Source organism: Malurus melanocephalus, unplaced genomic scaffold, assembly GCF_030028575.1.
Source record: "Malurus melanocephalus ecotype Western Australia unplaced genomic scaffold, MMel_1.1 scaffold_73, whole genome shotgun sequence".
Classification (NCBI taxonomy): Eukaryota; Metazoa; Chordata; class Aves; order Passeriformes; family Maluridae; genus Malurus; species Malurus melanocephalus.
In genome coordinates, this window is record NW_026623305.1 from 119,543 (window position 1) to 138,461 (window position 18,919).

At 44.7% G+C, this 18,919-nt stretch overlaps 1 protein-coding gene across 3 annotated transcripts in view; it reads right to left on the minus strand.

Moving 5' to 3' along the window:
* Positions 1–7,697: 7,697 nt before the first annotated feature.
* Positions 7,698–18,919, minus strand: part of SCG2 (secretogranin II) — an 18,517-nt gene continuing 7,295 nt past the window's right edge. Inside the window, exons 1-2 of one of the 3 annotated variants that reach the window (XM_057366864.1) lie at positions 17,424–17,592; positions 7,698–10,040 (exon numbers count right to left, since the gene is read on the minus strand). In XM_057366864.1, coding sequence (XP_057222847.1) covers positions 8,152–10,026 — 1,875 coding nt within the window. In that variant the 5' untranslated portion in view covers positions 10,027–10,040; positions 17,424–17,592 and the 3' untranslated portion in view covers positions 7,698–8,151. Of the gene's footprint in view, positions 10,041–13,310; positions 13,345–17,423; positions 17,593–18,919 lie in introns of those variants that run through there. The other 2 variants (XM_057366863.1, XM_057366862.1) reach the window with 2 other exon arrangements.

Here is an 18,919-nt window from a genome sequence, read left to right on the forward strand (position 1 = left end):
ATTTATATTTATATTTATATTTATATTTATATTTATATTTATATTTATATTTATATTTATAAGCAAACCCCAATGTTTTCTTAGCTTTGCCAAGGCACAGCGGCTTGGGAAGATGAGCTGGTCTAGTGCAGATGCCCAGTTTTAGGCAGCCAAATGGTTTCACAGTTCCAAAGGTCATAAACATTTTTAGGAGAGCAGCATCCCTGGCTTTAGTTTCCTTTTCCAGAGACTGGGTTAGGCTGAGATCCTCAGAAGMGCTGATCAGCCGAGGCTGTGCCTTCCTTGTGAGAGAGTCAAGCTGAAGATGTCTCTCCTGCTGCCCCAGTCAGATCTGCTGGCAGAAAATGTCCTCCACACCTCATTCCTGACCTGTGAATGTCAAGCAGGGGATGCCTTGCTCTCCTTCCCTATTTTTTTTCCTGTCTGTAGCAATAACAGGCCTAAAGCATCTGCTGCTGTGTACATCTCAATGATCTGTGTTATAATGGGGGTGTATCACTGTGGTCACCCATAGAGGCTTTGTAAAGCAGTGCATCCCTTATTCTTGGGCTTTTGAAAGATGCAAGGTAAAAAGGTCAAGCTATAAATCCAACTTTGTACTCATAGGGTATGTAGGAGGACAAATAAGCATATCTTGTCAGGCAAATGACTGTTTAAATTATTTCCATYTCCACACGTAGAAAGTCACAGCTARATAGGAAACATGTGCATCCAGCCCAGAATTACAGTACATCTATTTTCAGGTGCCACAAAACACATGTTCRTCAAGAAGACTATTAAAAAATTCATTTTCTGAGGACATCAGCACTAGGCTATCAAGGAGATCAAGTGCTGGGTAATGAATTTCACAGTCATAAAAGTGTGCACTATAAAAAGGTGAGCTACAAGGCAAAGTCATTTCCTTAGGAAAAAGGCAAATGTCTCAATGGTCTTGGCATAGGATAACTATATTCTACTTTATCTCTSCAGTTTGATAGGTAAAGTATGTATTTTTAAAAGGTCACTTCCWTTTTATATTTATAGAACAGTCTTCTGCTGCTTTTGGCTGATTCTTTGGAGAGGTTCTTAGGGCAGGACTTAATTTTAAAAACTATCCAAGCCAAAAGTGAAGTCCCACTTTTTTTTTCCACTCTGGGTATTTAAGCTGTAGGAGCTGGTCATCAAGAACTTTATCCACAATGAAACAGATTCAGAATTTATAAAGGAGATGATARAGCCAGGCTTACTGACTCATGCACTGAGCTAAGTCAGGAGGATGGTAAATGGAAGAAAAGGAAATTGTACAACCTGACTAACAAATGAGTTAGCCAAGAAAGTAACCACCGAGGTGTCAGCTCAAAGACAGAAGGCTCCCAAAGCCTGAGGCTGCCCAGGGGAATGCTGATCTTCAGGCAGGCTCCAGCCCCATTTTCCCCTGACAAGTCCATCGCTCTGCAGCAAGGCCAGGCTCCCAATTATCATTTATCTTCCCATGGCACACGGTGGCAGCGAGTGACAGGGATGGGAGGCTTCACCAGCCTCATTCATCACCTGGCTTTGGAGAGCCCTTCAGTGAGCATCCAGTATTAAGTTTAAAATGTAAATGTTGCCTTTAGCAGGCTTAATGAAATAGAGCTAATGGGATTTTCTGGCTGCCTATGTGTGGATCAGATGGATGGGAAAAGGTGTTTGAGCAAGTATGGATTTTACTGATTGCACTTCAAAATTTTCTTGGAAGGTTGTTGTCAAAATATTCTTCCTCAGGAACTTGACCTGCCTTCCCACAATTTACTCTAGCATATTTTTTAATGCTTAAATTACTTAACAACCCCTTTGTTCTCATATCTGTGCCTGAATAGAGTTTTTTATTCTCTGAGTTGACACTTTAGCCTGTTTGGAAGGCTGCTGGGGAGGGTTACSGGGGATCTATAAATAACATCCCAGTTTGGAGCCGAGAGATTTGCAGTGAGATGTGGCCAGATATGCATGGAGCAGTGATCAGCTCCACAGAGGCCATGTTGCTCTAACCTGGGAGGAACTTCATGGCCATGACAACACTGAAGAAAACCAGAGTGCCTTCCCCAGCCAAGTGGTTTGTTTGACCACAGTAAATTCTGTGTTCGAGCCATGTTTTTTTCCAAGGATTTGAACTGGTATCCCTGACTGTCCCCACACTGGGGAGGGGCAGATGGGGCTGCCAAGCAGCATCAGACCCTGCTCTGGTCCCTSCTCCACATCTTCCTGGGCTGGGAATGAGCTCCAGCTCAAAATCAGCCTCGTGATGTGGGTATCACAACATTTCCAACAGCACCACGCAGCACAGTGTCCTGTGAGGTTCTTAGATCCACCTGCATCGTGTCAGATATAAATAAGGCTGATGSAAAAGGTGCTGCCAAAAGGGGAAGTGGCAGCAGCTTTGAACTCTCATGCARCATCACTAAAGTGCTGTGTGTTGACTSTAAAAGGAGCAAAGGAGAARCAGCATGAAATGAAACAAAMCCAGTATKTTTGTAATAAGTAATAYRGTAACAAGTAWTRAASTTTGAGGATTGGGCAAAGCTTTTCWCAGTTGTGATACTTTCTACAGTAATTTTTCTTCTAGAGTAAAAATATCCATAAGCTTTTCCTAACAGATAAGGATCCTTTTGGATGAAATARCTCCTTTGTCACAAGGAGGAGGCTCAGGAGTGCAGAAGACAGAACCTCTTRGCATTAGAGCAGCCACTGTGCCCCAGCCATTCCTAAAAGTTCATGCTCCTGTGGCTGCACCAGCTTTATCAGTTCCCACTCCGAGTGAGGACAGGGCCAGGGAGCTGGAAATTTTAAAAATAGAAATTAGAAAGTCAAAAATGCATTTAAACAAAGTTCAGCCTGACCCTTGCTTCCAGGAAAGCAAAGTCCAGGGCCAAGGGTGAGACTAAAAGCTCCTGAGTTTTGTGCAGTAACATTTCTCTGGTCTAAATCGCCCAGTAGAATATGATAGCAGTTGCAGACTTACATACAGAATAAAATTTTCCTATCTACTTTTTTCTTAGTCTCTTTCAGTGTGCTAATCACTCTTCAAAAAGTTCCTACCTTGTTGCATCCATGTTTGTAAGAAAAAAATCAATTGAGAGTGTGTGGGGTCTTGGTTAATTTAACCTTGTGGATAATAGTTTTCCTGTCAGATTATATTTACATCCCAAAACTTATTTACATCCCAAAACCTATTTATAGGGATTTAACACACCTCCTGTTTTTATGGCCCATAATAACAAGCAAGGAATTTTGGAGTTATGCCCCTTTAATGATTTATCKTCTTTTTAACCTTTTTCTGTGTCTGCACGTGCTGTTCCTGGGCTGGCTCTTACGTACTTCACACAGGAGTACAAGTGCTGGTGGTGTCTCAGTGGTCTGTTGGCTGCTATGACATTTATTAGCACGTGGCAAATCATGTAGCCATGGTAAAAACATATTTCTTTGCAGAAATTACATGTTGCATCTCACCCAAGCAGTCTCACACCTYCTCTTAGGTGAAAGAGGAGGGAGCAAAGTGGAGGTGAGAGATTTCTTTTTGCATTCAGGGTCAAGATATTTACAATGTGAAAATAAATGGCATTGAAAATTTGAGCTAGGAAAAAGAAAAAAAAAAAACCTGCTTAAAGGCAATATGCTTTGGGGAAGAGTTTTAATAGATAATAAAGAATGGCCATGTTTCACCTGGAGATCACAACAGACAGATGCAGGGCATTTCTGTGTGTTGGCAGGGGCTTAGGGCAAGAGRAAAATAACCCAAAAAGGTTTTCCCAAGGTGACCCCGTGCAAAGTTCTGCCAGGGAAGGATCCCACTGTCTCCAGTAAATGAGGCGTCCCAGTGGTGGCGACTGTAGGAAAGCAGAGCAGCAGGAAAACTGCCCTGATGTGGCCGACCCCCTTGAAAAAGTGCTCAGATTTGCATAAACACTTAGTTGTCATTAAATATTTAAATTGACTGGCACAAAATGCACCCCACAGCTACACCAGAAGAGAGTTGCTCTAATGTAAGCAAGAAGCCAAACAAATCCAGTGGACACAGATTTTCTGACATGATCGGGAAGACAAAAAGGTGATGTAAAGCTCATTATTTTCTTTTATACCCTATTCTGGATCCTGTTCACCCAGCCCAGAGGACTCAGAGTGTTTGTGTCACTCCCATCAAGGCGTTCCATGAGAGCCTGGCTTCTGTGCCAGCACAAAGCATGGGGCTCTGTGCCAGGCTGATGCCAGGAAGGGTTTTGGGAAGCACATCACTGAGCAGCAATGGTGGGATCTGGGGAGCTGCCAAAACACCCCTTTTTAAGGTTTCCTTCCCCAGGTGTGCAGGTTTGTGTCCCGGCAGAGGAAGGCAGAGCTCTGCATGTGGGATTGTGTCGTTACACTGCAGATCTGGCTGTGGGGAACTTTCACAATAATTGTGCCACAGTAATCCACCAGGGTACATTACATTTGGAGTCAGAGGTCACTTCTCTTCCTTTACCAGGGAAAACATTGTGAGTGAACCTGTAATTTTGAGTACACTTATTCCAAGACATTTGCAGATACCAAGTGGTTTCCTGGAATAACAGCCTCTCTCAAGAGAAACGTCAAATGCATTTAATCAGCCACATTTAGAGCTCTGYTACATCTGCAAATGAATTATTAACGATCTCAAATGTTTTTGAATGATCCAAAAGTCAGGAATAACGCGGCTCTTCAGTTAATCAGCTCTGATTCAGGGCTTCTCCTTTCCACTCCATGCACTAGAGGCTCTGCACCTGCCTGCTGCTGCTCGCTGGGGATCCTGCAGCTCACATGAACCTCTCTGGAGGTATTTGGGAAGCTGAACAAATGCAAAGTGCAGCTGGCACCCAGCTGTGTCTGCATGGATTTATGCATCCTGCAATAAACAGCCCCTGCCCCGTGCCTGCATCCAGGGGGAAGGTTTGGGGTGCCCCAGGGAATTCTGCTCCTGCACAGCAGCCACCACTGCACATCCCTTGCACACWGAATTCCTCCACTCGGATGATGCCATGTTTGGCCTGAGCTGATGGAGGATCGGGCTGGGTCAGGTGTGTCTGGACATGCAGGTTTTAATTGTGAATGTTCTCGTTAGGAACAGCAAGAATGAGCTGTGAGACAAAGCACAGCTCAGGGCACCGWGCTCCAGCCTTGGCTCCCCTCTGACACTTTAAGAAAATCATGGCTTTTGTCACTTCTCCTGCACAATGAGGTGTAGTGCAAAGTGCTTTGGGAAATACTAATGACTGTCACATTACACGCAGCTCAACCCCCTTCCCTGCACTGTGGAAATACTCTTTTAGAAGGAAATAATTGCTACAATCTCATTTCTCCAGTCAAGGTAATTTGGTTACATTAATTTTTGAATCAACAAGTGTTCTCATTTAAGAGCTCCAGCTGACAAAATAATGGAACCATCAAGAGACAGATGTAAACAAAGCACTTGAAGTAGCATATGAATTAATGAAAAAAACATAAAAGCATTAACTCTTATGGGTACTAATAAGTGAATTCTAGTGTTTGTACAAAGAAAAACTRGCTCAGATCCTGAGGAAGGTGTTCAGTAGCTTATTATACTCAGACCAAATTTCTGTTCAATCTGCATATTGGGGAGGACATTAAATATGAGGACACAATGAAGCAAGTTTTAAGAGGAAGATTTGAGCAGAAACATTTATTTGCTGGACAAAAGCCACTGAAACACAGAGCATAAACCAGCTGCATCTRGGAGGCTGTCAAATCACAGCACAAAAGAGGAATTAAAAATCTGCTCCTCACTTTGCCTGAGTAAAAATTGCAGGGTGGTCACTTTATTTGGTGTATAATTATAATAATGAGTTGATAGTGTATCWGTTATGGATGATGCATTCTGTGTGCATTATTGACAACATGACTGTTTGTCCCTCTGCACCCATAAGGAAAACACAAAGCACAGACAAATGAAAGCAGCAGCAGCCGTGGCTATTAAGAACAATTAAGCACTACACAGCCTCTCTGCAGGGGGAGGCTCTGGAGTGGTTTAATGGAGCAGATCTCATCGTGGGATGTACATTTGGATAATGCTGTCTTGCATATTCAGGTATWACTCTCTGCTCTTCTGCGGGAGCTTTGGTTGCATAGCAAGAGGCAKCTACAGCTACCAAGAGAGTGCTGTCTATTTAATATTTTCTCATTTTGTTTAATTTCAATGTAGAGTTGGAGATGAGTTTGTTAGAAATAAAGCAATTCATAGGGAGATTAGTTGTCTACTTTCTGTGGCTTGAAGAGGGAAAAGTATTGATGTCACCTTTAAACTTGAAATCAGCCTGAAGCTTCCATACTGTTCTGTTAGATTAAGTGACATTCTGTTATTTCAAATCCCATTTTCTTGTTTATGAAGATGAACCATGAAGTGCCTAATGGCTTGCCCACACTGAGGTGGTCTGCTAAAAAGTGATGTAGTTACTCATGCCAAGATTTACATTTTCCAAAGCTTATTTCATCTTCTACACAGCATCTGACAGCACCTGTCCTTTCATGCACGAGTTTGTATTGCTGGTTCCTTAGACCCAAAATCATTCTGGGGTTCCAAATTTTCATTGAGCTTTCCCTGAGAAAGCCAAAGAGCTCCCCAGGCTTTGGGCAGCTCAGGAGCCAAGGGAGACCAGGGTAGGGAGAGCTACAGGGGCATGACACTGAGGAGCTCCCAGCTGTGTGTGACATCTCTGCTGGGCCCTACACACACCTGGAAAATCTTTTATGTTGTTGTTTGGTGTATGTTCAAGGAATAATGGCTGCAGCAGGGACTGAGCTCCTGCCAGCTGCGCTTGCTCAGGGTAGTGGTGACACTGAAGAGGGTTTTTTGTTTCTGCAGCCTTTGTACTTCATTAGACATTGGCTTGCCAAAAACCACYCCCACCCCACTCAGCCCAGATGAGCAGCTGAAGAACACCACAGGGAAAACCACTTTTAAACTGTAATCCTGGAAATGAGCTGTCCTACTGAAAGTTGCATCTGACTCACAGAGTTACACAAGCACATTTCCTTCTGTAAAAGAGCCAGAACCTTTCCAGACCATCTACTGCAGGTCAAAACRGGAGCTCCAGAGACATTTCAAGGGCCCAGCTAGTGTGCTGAATAATAAAGGTTTTCTGTGTATGTATGTGACATGTAATGGTCATTTAAAGAAAAAGGAAATAGTATTTTTATCAGGCATTAAATCCATGCTGCTCCCCACAGGGGTGTTCTCTGCCTGCCTTTCCTTGGAGTCTGGCTCCTGCTTTGTGGTTGTTACTGTGAGAGATGGAGGGGACTCGTCTGCAGAACCTCCCTGACACTTCAGCAGGGCTTCCCAGAGCTCACACACAGAGCTTCAATTTTGTATTTTTTCAGAGCTTCATCACAGAGTCTGTCTAGCTGGACAGATCATTTATCTTCCTCCTGCTGCCAAGAGGTACTGATATCTCTCTTAATTATGTGAGGGCCAATTTTCAGCTGTAGGTAATGCAGTTATTACACTGATTGACTTCAGAAAGCTCTTTAGGTACCCCCTGCCCTTAAGTGTCATACCAATTGATGTTCTAATGGCCCAGAAAACCACAAGTTTATGCTAACAGCTGAATCTGTAGGAAAAAGAATACATTTCAGAAGAGTCATCTGTAGAAGTAGAAATACGTTTCCAATTAGTATGACTTTATCAACTGTCACAAAGAAACACAGTCGATTGTCCAGAAATAATTTATTCGTCAACAATAAAACACTGAATAGAAAAAGCCTTGTAAATAAAACTATATATATATATAATGCTTTATTTTTTTATTTGATACTGCACAAAAACCACTACAGACAGTAACAAAATAAWCCAATTAATCTTAAAAATTTCAAATTATAATTGTCACCCTTCATTTATCATGTTTTATTAACAATGCAAAGGTCATTTGTTTACATATTATACTTTTACTCGATATCATTAAATTTTTTCTTAAAACACTTGAAGCAATTTTTTGTTTGCCCCATAATTTATAACATATATCAATAAACAATATAACAGCTCTGAGAAAGATATGCAGACTGTTCAATGGTAAATAGTCTACCATAGGTTTTTTAGTGGGAGAGCAGGAATAAATCACAACTGAATTGGGATAGAAATCAACACATTGAAGAGAAATTGGGGAACAATTACATGTTTTCCATTGCTCGCTTGGTGATGTGGTCTCTTTCAAGCTCTGATTTCTCCTGTTTTAGATACTCCAGCACCTTTGCCAGCATATCCTCATCCAGGTACTGCCTGTTTTGCGTGTCGTCAGCTTCCCCAGCCATGGAGAGCCTTTTGCTGAGCGCAGCCAGCTTGGCAGCCTCCTGTGGAGCCAGCTGGTTGAGGTGCTCTCGGATGCTCTGCTCCAGCTGCTCCTCCTCCTGCAGGTTGCCCTCCGAAGCTGCGGCCGGCGCTCGTTTCAGCGAGTTGCTGTTGGCCACTTCGGGGTATTTTGCCAGTACCTTTGCCAAATAATCAGCCAGCTCTTCATCCTTCTCGTCCAGTTTCTCATAYTCTGCTTGTCTCCTTTCCAAATCGTTCATCCAGGCACCTTTGGGGAGCAGGTGTCCTTTCAATCTTCTGGGAAGGTAAGACAGTCTCGGCAAATCGTTTTCTTGATTGAGACGGTTTAGTAAGTAGGAGGGATTCTGATTAGCTAAATTGTCATTTCCCAGAAGGCTGACAATATCTTCAATATTGAGGTCTTCAGGTAGGTTTTCTGGAATAAGAGGCTGCTTCATGTACCCRTTTTTAGAGTTCACATTGTTTTTAAATATATCGCTCTGTCCTAGATTGGTTTCAGTTATCTCATCGAGGTCTTCTGGGAATTCCATTTCCTGCTCGGCTTCCAGTCTTTCATTCTGAAGCTGCTTTTTCTCTCCAGCTTTCAACATGTCTATTAAATCCTCGGGAGGAATTTGCAAATTCCTTGAGATTTCTATCAGCTGAGCTATGGACTGAGGATCGAGTTGTTTGTCCAAAAACATGGATGCTCTTTTTTCCTCAAGATCTCCTCCAGTCCTCAGTCTCCTGCTCCCASCACTGCCCATCAGCCTCTTCAGGTAATAATTCATYAGTTTTGAGACATCCTCTGACATTTGATCTTTATTGTCTCTTCTTATTTCATCCTCAAGGAAGCTGAGTTTTCCYGATCTTTTCATTTCCTCCTCAATCTCCTCTTCATGTTTATCAATTTCCTCTTTGCTATCTTTTATCACTTCCTGGGTTTGGCTTTCCACTTTTTCCTCTATGGGATTCCAATCTTCTCCTCCCACCACATCCTCATAGGCGATGTTATTCACTTTATACACATCATCTTCATCATCTGTGTACACTTTCTGGTCCTCATCCAGCCTTTCCTTCTTGTGGCTGCTGGGTGCTGCCATCTTGCCCAGCTCCTGGAACACCGACTCCAGCGTGGCGAGGCTCTGGGGTGTGTACTGCTCTTCCACGATTTCATTGGTGCGCTTGAAGGGACTGTCTCTTGAGCTGTCTTCATAGTGCCCAAGCGGCATTTTGAGGTACTTTTGCCACCTCTCAGGCCACTTGTAAGCCTCATAATCATCAGTCAGTCCAGCTGGAAAGTTATCTGAGCTCAGGCCATAAGGTTTATTCTCCTTTGGGCCAGTTTTTGGCTCCTTCCCGGCTTGCCGCAAGGCTTCCAGCATTACCTTAACCCATTGGGACTCATCTTCAGTCAGAGAATCCCTTGCATTGTCTGCGAGGTGAAGCTGGTCCTGGCTTTCCTTCTGTGGCAGGAGGTAAGGGACACTTTGATAAGAGCTGTAATCRGGGCTGCTTTCTCCCTTGTTGGTTTGCTTGCGAAGGTCTTCGATGTATTCCAGGGCTTTGATCATGTCGGGATTTGGGAGCCTCTGTAAGYTTTTCATTGCATAGTCTGGGTCTTTCTGAAGCAGCTGGTGCTGCTGGAAGGAGGCTGCATCAACCCAGCAGATTAGGACAAAGCAAAAGGTGAGAGCACAGGCTGCTCCAGGCTGCAAGGTTTTAGTTTCTGCCATATTTAAAATATTTCCTTTAAATAAAGAAGAGGGAAAAAAAAAAAAAAAAWGCTGTTAACACATGGAGGCAGACTTAGTAAACCCAGCCATGCAAGACATTTCTTATCTCTATGCTCCATGTACTTCATGAACATTAATTTTCCAATGGCAGCACCAAAGTACAAAATACCAATCCTATATAACTCATGAAATGCCAATAGACATATCTAGATGTCATTTTGATCATGAGAACAAAGCACATAAATGACGAATTCAATGTTCGCATACATTTAAATTYGGCTTGAAATATTAATATTAAAACTACAGACGGAATTCTTTTGTGAGATTTCTCCATAGTGCATCTAATTTCATGCCAGGATAATAYTGCTGAATGGTGCTAAACTGCAATAAAATTAATGTGATGAGGTGGAGGACATGGCATATAAAATTACTTGCAAGTTTATTTCTGTCAGTACTGATAGTACTGAAGCTATTACTTCCCTTATTTTGCTATTTCATTTTCAAAAAAATTATTTGTATTATAAGTGAATATCAGTTAATGACTGWGAGTCATCTTCCTAGGGCAATGATCCCTTATATGAGTGGAAAACCATAATTTATCCTAAAGGTAAAAAATAATTTTACTGAATCCTTTAAAGCCCWTCTGAGAAACAAGCTCGAGTAGGTGGGTTCTGAGTGGTGATTTCATTCATTTGCTTATTCATTCACTTGAGCAGAAATTGAATCAGGTCCCAGGACAGGCAGAAACAYGACCACTGGCAAATTTGGTTAGAATAGATCAGTAGAAGCCCATGTCTGCCCAGCTTACGCCAGACAGAAATAAACTCTGGAACAGAACTGGGGAAAATATGCCTGTGAGTGAATTAAGATGATTACAGCATSGCTGTGCATGAGGATGGGGCTGAGAAAGCCCGGCTTCACAGGGAGCTGAGCTCCCTCCACCAGCCCAGGGAAACTCTGCCAGCAGGCATTTCCTGGGATGGGTCAGGCACTGGGGCACCGGGGCACGGGACAGACCGGGCTCTGCTCTGATCCAGCCACAAATAATTTAACAAATAAAGCACAATAACGAGAAGGGGATGATAAAGATAGAAAYTGCTTTGATTAATTGACCTATTTTGGTTCCTTTGGTTTTTGGCTTGGTGAAAGCATCCTGTTGAGATACTGGTGGYTCCTGACAGCCTGAAAGGGCTGTGCACAGTGTTTACCCACTGCTGGAAGCAGAAAGGGAGCATGAATATGCTCATTTCAGTAGATTTTTCCATTCAGTTTTTGTTCTTAACATAATGTGACTTAACTAAATAATTAAAGCCCTATCAGTTCARAGAGCTGCTTTTTCCCCCCTCTCAGCATGCATGAACAGGCTAACAGGCATAATAGCAAACAATTTCCCCAAACATTTCTGACTGCAGGCCTGGATACGTTTCAGCATTGATTTCACAAAGGATTAGTTCAACAGCTGATTAGAAGGTCCCACTCTCCAGACCTGAGCTTGCCCTGAGACAAAGCCAACACATCACTTCACTTTCTGTCAGGGAAAAAAACACTGAACATAAATGTATATGTCCATTAAAAAATAAACTGAACCAAAAAAACCCACCCCAATTTGCTATTTCTGTAGCAAATAAATGAAATTAAGACTTCATTTTTCAGCAAAAAGAGTGGTTATTATCAGAGTTAGTTTGATTAGCACGAGAAACTGTCCTTTCCAAAGGGTGGGGGAAGGGAGAGTCATTCTTATAATCATCTGCCAAGCACCTCCCACTCACAAAGACCAGGAACTCACCCTCCTTCGCTGCACACAATTCGGACTGTTAGAGCCTTTGCAAGAGCTGCCAGCATCYCACTAAAATCAAAATGTGTGCAGCCAGGCAAAGTTTAGTTTAGTGCTCCACAAGGATGTTGCTCAACTGCATGCTCCCTTAAAGAGGAACAGATCATTGGCTCCTCTCTATGTATTTTGTGTGCATTTGCCTCTAGGACAATTTTTACTTCTAATTTATTGAGAGATGATACTTGAAAGCCTTGTCAAGCAGATTTGGGAATGATTTCTCTTAAAAGCTTGGAGTTCGGGTCATAAATCTTGTCATTAAATACRCTGCGCTATCCAAGGTAACAGGACYCCTCCCCTGYCTTTCAGACTTTCATTCCATATTTGTTTTTAAAATAAGAGTGATTTTGTCTATCTTTAGGAAATATTGTAAACATTCTCTCCTGTGCCTCTCRAAGGACAATATGTTAAAACAGCTCTTCAGTCTCCAGATCGATAACTGTGAAGCCAGTCTAGATGGAGTGCATATTTTCTCCTCTATTAACACCTAACAAACAGGAAAATCATCTCTCAGCCACCAAATGAAGATGAAGAAGCTTCTCTTTACAAAATGAGGTAATCGTGATCACAATTTTACATGTACAAAGGCAACACAGACTGAAAAAAGTTCCCTAAAAAACAGACACAGAAAATATCTCCTTTCTGGGATGTTTCCATGGTAGCGGTAATTTTCTCTCTCGATCTCTTAGCAGTTGTTTCTGATGTGACTCTAATGTTTCCAGTGAAAATTTGCTATGAAAACTCATGGGATTTTCCTATAGATTTTTCCCTGCCCTGAGAGTCTTGGGTGAAACCTAACAGCAGTTTTCTATAGGGAAAATAAATATACCCTGAACTCTTCTTCCCTTTATTTTTTTTTGCAATAAATAACACGACCGCCACAAATTTGCCTTGTTTAAAAGCATCTCTAACCCTTTACCCTGCGGAAGGGACTGAAAACAAAAACAAAACAGCAGCGAAGGGTACAAGCCCAAACCCACAGCAGTTCTAGTGAGTAGAACGACTGTCGGCACAGGATACATCTGGCAAGTGGCGCGGAGAGYGTTTGCATCCGAGAGAACCCATCCGCCCATGTCGGCGCCACGGTGTGACYGAGTGCCACCGCTCTGAGGTGCTGACAGGACATTTGTGAGATATATGTAACGATAGGGACACATTTTTTGTAGAGATGTGTTCCGCTTCGAGTCCCGGCCCTGGCAGCGCCGGCTCTTGGTGCCGGATCCCCGCTGGAGTCGGGTGCCCGGGACTCGGTGCCCCCCGCATCCCTGCATCCTTACATCCCTTTATCCCTGCATCCCTGCATCCTTACATCCCTTTATCCCTGGATCCCTGCATCCTTACATCCCTTTATCCCTGCATCCCTGCATCCTTACATCCCTTTATCCCTGCATCCCTACATCCTTACATCCCTGAATCCCTACATCCCCGCATCCCCGCATCCCCGCATCCCTACCTGCGCTGCCGCCGCTCCGCCGCTCCGCCGCCTTCAGCACCGGGACAGCGGCCGCTTATACCGCCCTCGGCCGCGCGTCACGGCCGCGCCCCGCCCCGCCCCGCCCGGCGGAACCTCCGCGGGACCGACCGCGGGCGGAGCGACCCCCGGGACCGCGCCGGARCGGCACACACCCGGCAGGGTTAAACCGAGAGCGGGGAAAGGAGGAAACGGGAGAAAAGTGACCGAGAAAGAGGGAAAGAGTCGCGGGGGAAAACAGGAAGAGAAAAGGCAGGCAAGGAAGAAAGAAGGGGGAAAGGGAGAAAAGGTTTTAAAATAAGAAGAAAAAAGGCAAACGTGATAATGACAGTGCCTTCTGCTTCTCAGTTCGCACGGGCTGGGAGGAGGGACTTGGTGAACCCGACCCACACCTCGGGTGGGTGAATGAACCCGACCCACACTCAGGGAGTGGGTGCCGGCCAAACCCGCAGCAGGGACACACACCCAGGGCTGTGGGGCAGGAATAAAGCCGAGGACACGCTGGGGCCGGAGGCGGGTGTGAGCCCAGCTGTGAGGAGCACCCTGCGCCCCAGGGTCAGTGTGAGTGGGTTTGTGTGCCTGGCTGTGCCTGTGCCTTGGCAGGAGATGGCCTCTCAACAGCTATGGCCAGCAAGGGGGTTTTTATTTATTTTCTTTAGTTCATTGGCTGAGCTAGGGTGGCCCATTTCTGGCTTTGTCACAGGGCAGGGACAATTCATGGCACCTGTGTCCTTGTCATCAGGTGCAGGRGGCCCTGGAGCTCTGGASCAGCCAGAGATGGATGSTCCTGAGGGAGTGAGATGAAGGGAATGACAACCCCACATTGTTTGCCTGAGATAGATGGAAAAACTGAAGCATGTTGGGCAAAGATAAAGCMGCAGGTTCCTGCTGCCCCTGTAGCCCCTGTGCTCTGCCTCTGCCAGTGGCTGTGGCATGGGACAGGGGCCAGGCTGGCACTCCCCTGGATGGGGATGGAGCCAGAGAGGGACTACCCACCCCTCCAAGGCCCTCATAGCTTTATCTCCATTCCCAGTGCCCAAAAAGGGCAGTGCATGCTYGCCTGGATCAGTGGGGTGAGTAAATGCCACCGTGCAATAAATCACAAAGCASAAGATGTAACACCTTCCTTCAGCTGATGCTCAGAGTTGTATCCTGTTCCTTCTGCTTCCTTTCTWTTACAGAAAGGTTCTTTTACCTTGGCTTTTAAATAAGGACTCCTTTTTCTCCAAAAATAAATCTTTCTTGACAATTTTGACCTTTTACAGCACAAAATGAAAAAAAAAAACCCAAAAAAACCACCCAACAAAAAAACCTAGGATGAATGTGCCTTCCGAACCAATAAACATTACAAAATTAAATTGTTGTAAGAACAGTAAGGTAGAAATAATTGTAGCCATGAACACAGACAAGACAATCCTGACTGCATTTTCTGTAGTTGACATGGAGATCTGGAAACAGAGATCTTGTTTCACCTCCAGTAGTTTCATGAGTAAAACACAGTATCGGTTTTGGCACTGAAACTCTTGAGCAGCAGCTTTATTCAGGCCCCAGATTCCCTCCAACACGCCCACTTTCACTACCAGACCCAGGCAGAAAAGAATCACACAAAAKATTGCATGAGGGCCTGTGATAGCAGCCCTGAAGAAGGGAAACAGAAAGGCACTGCTGCAGCAAGCACAGGGCAAGGTCCAAGTGCCCTGTGAGCAGCTGGGAACTGAATTATGAGCAYCACATGCCCTCAGCAAGGCCCTGAATGCCCACAAAACACAGCTGTGCAAGCACTGGAATGAACAACACACCTCAGCCCATTGGTGCAGTGTAATCAAAACCAACAAACAAAATAATAACAAAAAACGTCCAGGAGAAAATGACTCAATTCGGACTTTCAGGAATTTTCTTGTGCCTCTGCAGGTATTTCCAACAGGCTCTTGTGCATTCTGTCTCCAAATGACTAATACTTTATGGAGCAAATTCTTTCCTATGAAATCATCCTGCTGAACCCCATCCATCTATCCTGATCTTCTGCATTAGAGCTTATTTCAGACAACCCAAATTATTTGGCTGACGAGCAAGATTCCATCCTCCTTCACCACTCACCTGAGATTTACAGCGTATAAAGTCAGGCAGAAACCTGGCTCAGCTCTCTGCTGTGGCTATTCTGGGTTCACTGGATAAAATTTTCCAAAGGCTCTCTACAATTTGGCTGTCAATTTTACTCCATATCAAAAAGTGCTGCCTGGACTTTGTGCTTATGACTGAYTGCATCCACACAGCCCTACAAGGAGGGCCTCGCTAAATGCACTTTTTTTGGTCATGTTGAATGTATGGCATTCTTTTCCTCAGAATGAGTCATGCCACAGAAAATTGGATCTGTTCTGTCATCAGAAGTTCTGTGGCATTTTATACGAGAGCAAGATCGCATCACAGCATCTCTGAATTTTAGGAAATTRCATTAGAATTAGCTCAATGTCAACTGCTTAGGCAAAGGAGCTTGGTAATCTTGTTTTTCTGAGTGGATTTTGACCGTGTTGCATCCTTTTGTGGATCCAGGGAGCAGCCCAGCYCTATCTGCAGTGATTTCTCTGAACAGCTTGCCTTGTCACATGCCCTGCCTTACCTAGTCATGCATCATGAGAAGATAAAAGTTAATCAATCAACCCTGCACCTTGCAGCAAAAGGCTTTTGTTTCGTTTCGTGCAAGAAAGAGGGCATGGGGTTGGGAGGGGAACTTCACTGCAGCAAAGAGGCAGGACAGTTCCAGCCTGCTCTGCTTTGTCATACCCCAGCTGGAAAATCATCCTCCCTAAAGCCAGTGGGGAAAGAAAAGTCAGGCAAACTTGTCCTGAGGAGGAAGCACGGTCTGGCAGGGGCCTTGGGGTCACTGTCCTTGTGCCAGGACACACCAGTGGGGTGATGATGGTGGCCAGAACCAGCACTGCCCATGGACTGTGGCTTCCCCCACACCTGCCCAGCTCCCAGGAGAGCATGGAGGATGATATTTTTGGAACCCCAGGAGCAACATGGAAGCAGATAATTTGGCTGCTGTGGCCCTTTTCTAAACACCAGAATAGTTTGCAGYTTGTGCTCTTCAGCTCTAACTCTCTCCTCCTATAATTGGTGCCACCAAAGATCAGCACTGCTTAAAAATAAAGCAGGGTTTGTGTCAATATTGATTATTCCCCCCCTCTCCTGTTTCTAGTAGCAACTAAAAATAATTTACAATTCATTATAGACATGACATTTCCTGAAGAATAAGTGCCATTGTCACATTTAAAATTCAGTCCATATCTGACTTGAATATCTTCATTTACTCTGTATATAATGAGAAAGAGGAGGCTTTCTTTCCTCAGAAAAAAAAACCCATCTGCCAACACAGATACAGATTATTTTAAATTATTTTAATTWTAAAATATTTGAGCTCTGCTTGTGTCCAACATCAGCCTCGTCATTTTGTGCTCATTTTGCATGCTTGAAAGATCAATCATATTTGTATGCAAATATTTCTGGCCTCCCTAAATTTAGTGCAATATAAATGGCTCAAATTTCATTTCCAAAGCCATAAGGGGAGGGATAAATAAAGCATTGTAAGGAAAAATAAGGGTTTTGCAGCTTGCAACCACAGTCCTTYAAAAGCAGGGATGTCAAGGCAAGTCTCCACTGGCTGTAGATCACTGGGCTTTATTCAACCCTGCAGGAGATGAAGCAGATTTGACCCCAGCCCGCCCCACAGGCATCGCTGAGGGGACATTTCAAGAGCAGGTTTTGCTGAGGAAAAACAAAAAAAACCAAATCCTGAGTTTTATCCAACATTTACAAGTTCAGGATTTCAGGCTGCCTGCTTATGGAAAGAAATAACCATGAAGAGGAGCTTTGTGCGAGGCGTGGCTGCCACCCCGGAGAGGTGGGGACACTGGGGTGTGTCAGCAGTGGGAACGGGTGCTTGGGGTGGGATCAGGGCTGGGTCACCCGAGGCTCAGCTGTGCCACCSCTGCCCCGAGTCCTTCCCCAGGGCTTTGTCACCCCTCAAGCATCTCCCGATTTCTCCAGTGAGTGCCGGGGGAGCCCAGCCCGCTGCCTCCCTGCCCAGTCACTTACATTTACTGTAGGATGCCTCAAGCTTGGGACAATCAGGCTCCACCCCACAGGAATGGGATGGGTCAGCTCCTCCAGGGCCGGAGGGGCAGAGTAACCTGCGCTGGAAGGAGCTGCAAAAGCAGCAGCTGAATCCACAGGGAGAGAGTTTRCTGCTGTACCTGTTCCAGCAGCCTCCGGTTTGAGTGCCCGGCACAGGAATAGCAAAACACGGACGGATTAAGGAAGAGATGCCTTCTCATAGAACCACCGAATTATTTTTGGCTCCAGGCCTCCCACACACATACTCACATTTTCTCCCGTGGAGTTTCAAGGCTTTTCACAAGCCCGTGACATCTGCTTACCAACATTTGGTGTAAAAATATCGATATCTGCTCTGCATAGCTGTTCTGAGTGCTACATTTACCAGCCAGTAAAGATCAAGAGTCTCCTGGGAGCTGGCTGGATCAAACTGTCATGATTTCAGCACTGCTTTGCGTCAGAYGGCAGAATTTAAAGTCAAAACACAGATAGTTCAGGGAGGAAGACAATGTGAAGCCCTGAGTCATACCCTGCTGAGGGTGAGGAGAACAGATTAATAGACAGCAAACATGAATGAAACCGAAAGGCTCCTTTAGTCATGAGGCTGCTTCTGAAACCCAAAATAGGATTTATTTTTATTCGTTGGGCACGAAAAGAGGATTTCTTTGCACCTTGCCATGGAGAAGTTGAGAAAAGAGTTCTAACTAGCAAGGGGCAGGCCCTGCTTTGGCTGAGCACCCCAAAGGGCTGGCTGTGCTCAGGCAGGGGCTGCTGCTCATCTATGGGATCCTGCACAGCCCAGCAGCTYCCAGCATCGTTCAGGTATGGAACAGGCAGCCCTGACTGCAGCCCCAGCCAGCTCCCCTKAGCTAAAGTTGAGTCAGCATAGTCTGTTTGTGGCCAGTGGGGTTCCTGAGGAGCTGTGCCACTCCCACTGCTGGCTCACAGCAAGGAGGCAAAGCTGCTGTGCAGGTTCACCCCAAYCATTGGAGATGACACAACTGAAATCCCCGAGCCTTTCAGAGCAGCTGTGGCAACAAACAGCAGCAGCAGCAGCAGCAGAACTGGTTTGTCTCTGCCTTCCCAGTGTGTGCCACCTCCAGGTGTGGAGATCCTCAGCTGGGGCGAGGGTCAAGCCTGGGGTAGTGCCCACCTTGGGGTATCTGGGTCAGCCAGGATTGCCCTTCAGTGATGCTTCCTCATGAGACAACACAGAAGTTTTATATGAGAGAGAAAATTGTTTGCACAACGGTGCTCTGTACACACATTTATGAGAGTTTTCATTTTAAATAAACAGAGAGAAGCGCTTTCACAGCTGTGCATAAGATTAGTTTCATTATTTAGTCTTCTGCTAAATCATTCAGCAATTCTGYTCTGCAGAAACTTCATGATCTTGAGGCTCAAGTCATTTCTATCCCTTACTTACATCAAAGCCTCATTAATTTTCACATCAATCACTCATAAACATGAAGAAGCTC